The sequence below is a fragment of the Dermacentor albipictus genome, unplaced genomic scaffold (assembly GCF_038994185.2).
Source record: "Dermacentor albipictus isolate Rhodes 1998 colony unplaced genomic scaffold, USDA_Dalb.pri_finalv2 scaffold_16, whole genome shotgun sequence".
Lineage (NCBI taxonomy): Eukaryota > Metazoa > Arthropoda > Arachnida > Ixodida > Ixodidae > Dermacentor > Dermacentor albipictus.
The window spans coordinates 11,569,073-11,577,105 of NW_027225570.1; the positions used below are offsets into that span (position 1 = coordinate 11,569,073).

Here is an 8,033-nt window from a genome sequence, read left to right on the forward strand (position 1 = left end):
GACTTACGACTTGTAGGCACTATTTGCTGTGGTGAAAGAAAACAACTCTTTTTGTTCTTGTGAAAACAGAAGAGGCTAATAATTTAACGTGGTCTTGTTTGTGTGACGGGGAGCACTAGATATTGACAGCAGTTTAACTTCCATTTAAGTTCGTGCATTGGAGCTGGCACCGTAACCCTTAAAAAAATCACGCATGCCATTATGTTACATTTCAGTACCACCTGTACCGAACGCAAAAAAAAAACGATAATGGTTCCAGGGGATGCGCAGTAAATATATTTTGTCTGAGCTAGTTCGTTCATGATAGGCTCATCATGCTGTAGGCGCAAGATCGTACTAAAGCAGGATAAGGTGGTGTAGGTGAAGGTAGAGCGACTGATCAGTGGTTGACATCGAAGAAAGAAACGAGGTCGACAGCGGGCGCCACTGTTTCCTCTGAAACATTAAACTGAATGTTAAACTAATGCGCCTCCAAAGACCTTCGCTTCCTTCAGTATCCACCACTGGTAAAACTTCTTTCTGGTATGTATAAAGTGTGCTGTAGAGATCATATTCGGCAACTGTAGAATTTTTATGAACGACAGGTTCAGCTAGGCCCAGTCAGGTGGGCCCAGCACGATACTTGGTTGTTGGGGACATAACCAAACGCTCTAATCTGCCGATGTATCCTTAATGCACGCACTTTGAGACCAGATGACGGAGAGAGAGAGATGGTCAGAACATACCACTCGGAGTGAAAGAGAACTAGAACTAAAATATGGAGATGAAGCCCAGTAAAAAATGGCCATTTAGGGAAAATACGAGCCGGGTATGTGTCGTGGAGTTTTGCGTAGCTTCGTGTACCGAAGGATTTAAAAATTGAAAAAGACCTTTTCTCGAATCCTTTCTCGAAAGGTCAGGCATGCAGGTGCAAGATGTGAAAGTTCCTACCCGCGTAGTTGGAAGAGAAAACTTCACTCGGAATATGGAATTGAGGATCTTTCTAGCAAACTTATAAAGTAACTTGGTTAAAATTTCAGTCGTATGCTTAAATTCTGACACACTATAACAGCTGTGTGTTGGTCATTGCTGCAGATAACCTATTCGGAGCCACGTGCGCCTTCTCCGCGCATGCGTCTATGGTCCCTCTTCTTTCTTTCTCTCTTTTCTCTTCTATATATATTTCCGAGCTGGAAATAAAGCGCTGTCTTTTTGCTCTGCGAATCGGCCTGGATTGCATCGCGTAGCTGCCGGCCTTTGGCCGGTAGAACGTAACAGTGGCGACGAGGATTCTGCTGCAGCAAGGAAGCCAAGCAGAAGGAACCCACCACCGACCATGGCAAACAGGCTACCGGAATTTGAAGACGAAAAAGATAGGTGGCAGGCGTATTTAGTCAAGGTTGAAGCCTATTTCGAAGCGAATGATGTGAAGGACGATGCTAAGCAAAGAGCCCTGCTGGTAGCTGCGCTTGGAACAAGGACAATAGAAATTTTGAACGGAAAGGTAGCCCCGCGAAAGCCTAACGCCCTGACCTACAAAGAAGTTGTGCAGACGTTAAACAGCTACTACGACCCGGTACCGAATGAAATTTCTGAAAGTTTCAAGTTCTTCCATCGCTGCCAGCAAGAAGGGGAATCTGTACATGCATTCATAGTGGCAATACGGCAAATGGCACACAACTGCAATTTTGGAACTATGCTGGACAGAATGATAAGGGACCGTATTGTGTGCGGCGTCAGATCCAAGAATGTGCAGAAGCAGCTGCTAGCGAAGAAAGATCTGAATCTTGAAGAAGCCGAGGCTCTTGCCCTTGCCGCAGAGAGCGCTGAACGCGATTCGCAAGGTATTGTTACATACCAAGGACAAGCAAGATTGCTAAAGCTCTCTGGGCAATACGAATCGCGCGCGAAGTCGCAAGGCGTGCAACAATGCAAATGTTGAGGTAGACGTGGTCACAAGACCAATGTTTGTCGACTAATCAAGCGGAAATGTTACAAGTGTGCACGGCCAGGGCATTTAGCGAGAATGTGTGCGGCAAATGAACCAAGCAAAATGCTAGCAGTAACTGCTCAGGCGACGGAAAGCGAAGAAAGTGATAGCAGCGCGTCACAAATCTGGTCCTTGACTACGACGCGCTCTCTCATACCGCCCATCAGGAAATCGTTCGCGTGGAATGGCATTGAAATAATGATGGACATCGATACTGGTTCCCCTGTTTGTGTCATTCCCAAGAGCATTTACAAATTGCACTCTCACCGATGGCCGCAGCTACAAAAGGCGGAAGTGCAGCTTTCATGCTATCTCGGAAAGTTGCCGCTTCTGGGAGCACTGACAATGCCAGTTTCCTACGACGGTACAACAGTGCAGTGCAGTCTGACAGTTTTAGACTGCAATGGCCCCAGTCTATGCGGTCGGGACCTGCTGAAAAAATTAACAGACGAACGCATTCAGGTGCTGAGCGTGTATTCGACGGCTCCTGTGCCAAAACAAGCCTTGGAGGACGTGCCGACGCTGCTCCAGCAACACTCCGTCCTTTTTACAGAAGGCGCTGGTCTCATGAAAGGCCCGCCAGCCCGACTGCACATCAAGGCCGGAGCAAACCCCAAGTTCTTCAAGGCATGGAAAATTCCTTTTGCACTTCGAGATAAAGTGTCTAAGGAGCTTGACAGATTAGTGTGAGCTGGCATAATATCTCCAGTCCCTCATTCCGAATGGGCAACGCCCATCGTGCCAGTTTTGAAGAAGGACGGAACAGTGCGCATTTGCGGGGACTTCAAGGTTACACTAAACCCCGTGTGCGATGTTGAGCAGTACCCCTTGCCTGTCATAGACGATATTTTTGCAAACCTGTGTGGAGGAAAAAAATTCAGTATTTTAGACCTTCGCGATGCTTACAATCAGGTCGAGCTAGATGAAGATTCGCGGAAATTAGCAGTGATAAACACACAAAAGGGGCTCTTTTGCTACAACAGGTTACCGTTTGGCATCGCATCAGCTCCAGCGATATTCCAACGGAAAATTGAATCTGTGCTGCAAGGACTAAAAGGGACCCAGGCTTATCTAGACGACGTCCTGATAGCCGAGAGCAGCGAGGCTGAAAACGTAAACCTGCAAGCTGTGCTACAGCGTTTCCGCGAGAACGGTATCAAGCTTCGTGCCGACAAGTGCAAGTTTGGTGAACAATCAGTGACATATCATGGCCATCGTATCGATGCTGAAGGGCTACATCCACTCGAGAAGCACGTGGATGCAATCAGGCTAGCCCCTTCACCACGAAATGTTGCTGAGTTGCGATCCTTCGTGGGAATGGTTACATTTTACAACAAGTTTTTGCCAAATCTTTCCACTATACTTTCACCCTTGTACAGCCTTCTTGAAAAAGGTGCAAAATGGGTTTGGCACGAAAAAGAAGACGCGGCATTCCAGAAGGCCAAGGATGCTTTGTGTTCAGCCCCAGTGCTAACGTACTTTAATCCGCAGCTTGAGCTGATGTTGGAATGCGACGCGTCACCTTACGGTGTCGGTGCTGCCCTTTTCCATCGAATAAATGGTGAAGACAGGCCAATTGGTTTCCGATCACGAACGCTCACCTCAGCAGAGAGAAAATACTCCCAAATTGAGCGCGAGGCCTTAGCCCTGGTATTTGGCGTGACACGGTTCCGCGATTACTTGTTGGGACGGGAGTTCACGCTTGTAACGGACCACCGCCCCTTGTTGGGCCTTCTCAGACAGGATCGTCAAACTTCTGTCATGGCTGCAGCCCGAATTCAGCGCTGGGCTCTTTTGCTCGGGGCATACCAGTACAAGCTGATCTGTAAACCTGGCAAACAGATGCTAATTTCTGATGCTCTAAGCCGTTTGCCTCAATCGCTGCAGGCGCCGCTAGCGGAAACCGAAGATCTGTCGGAAATGGTGCTTAGCATAGACGAATGAGACCAGTCAGCGGTTTCCCACCAGGAGATTCAAGCACTCGCAGCAGCTGACGGTTTTTTGCAGACGATATGCAGGTACGTGACTGAAGGTTGGCCCTCCGTCGTAGAAGATGACAGCAGAGAAATGGCGGAATTCTGGAAAAGATGACACGAATTGTCTGTAGAGAAGGGGCTGTTGTACTGGGGCCATCGTGTGGTGATACCAAGGGAGGCGCGTGGGAAACTGTTGAAGATGCTGCACGAGTCTCATCAGGGGGCGTCTACCATGAAGACAAGGGCGAGGGCTGGATTTTGGTGGCCAGGTTTAGATCGAGACATCTGTAGAATGGTCTCAGACTGTCGAAGCTGTGTGCAGGCTCTGCCCATGCCACCTGCGCGGAACCCCGTTAGCTGGCCGATTTCGCGAGAGAGGTGGTCACGGCTGCATGCCGACTACGCAGGGCCCATTGCAAACAAGATGTTGTTGGTAATCGTCGACGCACACAGCCATTGGCTAGAAGCCATTCCAGTATCTCGAGCAACCGCTAAGGCAACTGCCGATTGCATGCGAACCTTGTTTAGCAGGTTCGGTTTGCCCCGCACCATAGTTACGGATAACGGTACGCCCTTTACCGGTTCAGAGTTTGCTGTATTTGTGCAGAAAAATGGAATCGAGCATATTCGCACCCCGCCTTATCACCCTCAAAGCAATGGCCTCGCCGAACGGGCAGTGAGAACTATCAAGGAGGGCTTGAAGAGAATGCCTGGTGTGGAGTTGGAAACTGCCTTGGCTAGAATTCCTTGTAACTACCGAAATTCGCAACAGGCTTCAGGGTTTTCACCGTCTGAACTTCTTCTTGGGTACCGTTTGCGTACAAGACTAGATATGTGTCTTCCTCCCAGGAGCCACGAAAAGCCCAAGGATCGAGCGGCTGATTCCGCCAGTTGGTACTTCGCCCCTGGAGATGCCGTCTATGTGCGCAACTACGGCATAGAAGAAAAGTGGACACCAGGCAAAGTAAAATCGACGAGTGGTGCCCGTTTAGTCACTGTGGCTACCGAGGACGGTGTCGTTCGACGACATGTCGACCAGATCCGGAAGCGTTCATCAGACACAGACGGAAGCAGAGAAATATCAAGTCCTGAGGAATCGCCTCCGACGACCTTAGGGGCACCGACAAACGAGGCTCAAGACCCTCCCGAAAGGCCTGTTCCTGACCTTCGTCGTTCCACAAGAACCAGAAAGCCAGTGGAGCGCTACGGCTACTAGGGGAAAGGAATGCTGCAGATAACCTATTCGGAGCCACGTGCGCCTTCTCCGCGCATGCGTCTATGGTCCCTCTTCTTTCTTTCTCTCTTTTCTCTTCTATATATATTTCCGAGCTGGAAATAAAGCGCCGTCTTTTTGCTCTGCGAATCGGCCTGGATTTCATCGCGTAGCTGCCGGCCTTTGGCCGGTAGAACGTAACAGTCATGTTGGTAGATTTATTTGGAAAGCATTACAGCGGTCATAAATGGAGACAAGAGTACTACCGAATGGCATAGCCAACCATGGCGTCTATTACTTCCTCTTGTCCCTGTCTGTCAGCGCTGTAACACTTTTAGAGTTTTGAAATCCTGTTGTTAGGGATGTCTATAAAAAACGTTGTGATGAATGTGTTAGCGTGATCTTTGGTGATGTTGCGTACTTCTTCGGTGTTGCATTACTGCTCTTGCGCAATTAAGGTGCTATTTCCAATGTTAGAGCCTTTCGTACTTTAAACTCGAACGGATGGTTCTCCTACCAGGTACACAACGGCACGATAGTTCTACTGCCAGGTACACGTGACGAGTTTTATCCTTACCGAAGACACACAAAGACCTAGCAAGTGGCTCTCAGAAGGAATATTCAGGCCATCGGCATTTTTGCATGAAATAATAGGAGTTTTTATTATGTAAATATTTGAGAAGTTGAAGGGTATTCGCTGAATACATTACACCACCATATTAAATAGTACTGGTGTGCTGCCCCATTATATTATTTTTGGTTCATCGTAGTGTAATTACTGTCATGATATAACTGACCCCTTTGTGCTTTTGAGATATTGTCAAAGACCAGAAGTCATCTTTTTCGCCGAAGATTGAAAATTGCGATCTAAGCGCAATCTTGCCTACCTTTGCTTGTGATACTTCAATTTTCTTTGTGATTGTTTACTGATGCTAAAGAATAATCAGCACCACTGGACCTCGTAGTATCAGGCTGATTTTACTTAGGTATGAAGGGGCGAAGTTTTTTAGCGAGCAGAATCCCTCGTTGTTGCAGCTTCATTGCTCCGATATTCATGCCGTTCTACTACTGGCTGTGTTGCTATGTATGACAACAAAACAACATCATAACGCCGTGCATTTTATTGTGACAGTGACGTTTTTCATGTTATATTGCCACAAAATGCGATAGTATACGAGCGCTTCTGCTCTAATGGACACAGTAGTTTACCAGACAGGGAGAAAGAAACGAGCAAAGCAAAGTTCTTTTAATGTTGATTTTCAACATTTCACTGAATGTTGCAGCTGGTCTTGCGTCCTGGTCCCATTCCGTTTTGATAATTTTTCGTTTCCCCTGTTAGCCATCCCCTTTCGTGCATCGCATCTGCTGCAGATGGCGCTGGTGTCGCTATGGAGATCATGTAGAGGTGGCATACGAAAATTAGGTTGAGCCTTGTGAGTGATAGTTGATCATGCACCACCTCTTTCGTCTCAGCGAAAAGCGTCTGACCGAATGAGAAAAAGTTAAATGTCCAGTGGTACTTTGCTTTAATGTATGCTTTATTGTTTGCATTAAAAATAAAATCCTCGTGTCATTGAAATCCTTTGCGCCAAGGATGCTTTGAGCTTAAAATTCATCGAGTGTTACAGTCCCTCGGGGCTCCTAGTATACTGACGTGCGAAGGAATCCGCCGTGACAACAAACCGCATCCTCCGCTCCAGGGTCTGTTCTATCCAGGGACGTCATTCTCGTGGGCTATTTGCAAGTTCTACGTTCAGCGTTAGGCAAACACGTAAAAAAATTCGTGGCACCAAAAGCGCGAATCAGGGATGCAGAAACGTTTTTGTCCCGGACAGCGAAAATAATGGCGGATGCAGACGTGCCCAACGGATTCAGGTAGACACGCCGAAACGGGTGCACGAGGCTCCATTCGCTGTGCTTCCCAAGTCCCGTAACGTTGCATTCTCTCATTGTTATCGCAAAAACGCGAGAGGAATTAGAGAAACGCAGCGGCACACGAAGCGAAATACTAGAGGTTACGAAGCTACTCTCGTGATTTGCTTTAAAAGCATTTGTTTTTTCAGACCGAAGGGCCATGCATTTCAGTATGCTCAACCAAAGGCCCAGGTTGAGCGAATAAATTTCCGCGTGCATGATTTGTTGGCTGGCGTCTGGAACAATCAAGAGCCCATGTTACTCAATTTCTTTCCATTGCGGAAAACGCACTTATCTCGAACGTTTTAGCCGTCCAAATATTTGCACGCCTGTACCCGAGGCAAGCTTAATAAAGTAAGACACATAAAGCTATTACCCTTCGAAATACAAGATAGCTATTACTCTTCGAAACACAAGACCATACTCATCTATTCAACATTCTATTTTATTGCTGAGCAGTGTGAGAAAGAAACCGCAATAATCATAAGTAATCGATGGTTGCTTTTGCAGCTTGTGGTTCAAGCGCCCTCATTCGTTTCAGCGGTAACCATAAACTAGACCAGCGAACTTTTGCTAGTGGCAGAATTTATAAAGCTGAAGTTGGTTCATTTCAAACTCCAAAGTGGACTGAACGAATGCAGACATATAGAAGCAAAGACACTAATACTGAGTGGGAGCAAAATTCCAACATTAACTAAGAAAGTCTTAACATGCTTGCCGAAACGCTCTACATGTCATTGTGACAATAATGCCGCGAACAGAAAACTGCTAACTGAAAAAAAAAACGGTTAATGTAGAACACCATGATGGTTTAAGCGCAGAGAACAGCAGTAGTAATTGCGTGCTCTACAAACAAAAACATGGGTTAACTTAAGAATGTTGTGAAAAAACAGTTTACCTTTGTCAGAATTGTGACTACCTGTTTCAAAAAAGATTGCCAAACAATCAGCAATAGAAAATG

General features: G+C 46.9%; 1 protein-coding gene across 1 annotated transcript; it reads left to right on the forward strand.

Moving 5' to 3' along the window:
* The first annotated feature begins 1,315 nt into the window (after window positions 1-1,315).
* LOC139051952 (uncharacterized) lies at window positions 1,316-5,161 on the forward strand. Its single transcript, XM_070529003.1, has 4 exons — window positions 1,316-1,823; window positions 2,418-2,655; window positions 2,953-3,237; window positions 4,795-5,161. The coding sequence occupies exons 1-4, from the start codon at window positions 1,316-1,318 to the stop codon at window positions 5,159-5,161; spliced, it is 1,398 nt and encodes a 465-aa protein (XP_070385104.1).
* The last annotated feature ends 2,872 nt before the right edge of the window (window positions 5,162-8,033 follow it).

Excerpts from the sequence above, each read along its gene's own strand:
- LOC139051952 (XM_070529003.1), top strand. The coding sequence starts at position 1,316 with ATGGCAAACAGGCTACCGGAATTTGAAGACGAAAAAGATAGGTGGCAG. Across the intron at positions 2,656-2,952 it reads AAGGAGCTTGACAGATTAGT|GTTACCGTTTGGCATCGCAT; the intron begins GTGAGCTGGCAT and ends TTGCTACAACAG. Across the intron at positions 3,238-4,794 it reads AAGCACGTGGATGCAATCAG|GAGCCACGAAAAGCCCAAGG; the intron begins GCTAGCCCCTTC and ends TCTTCCTCCCAG.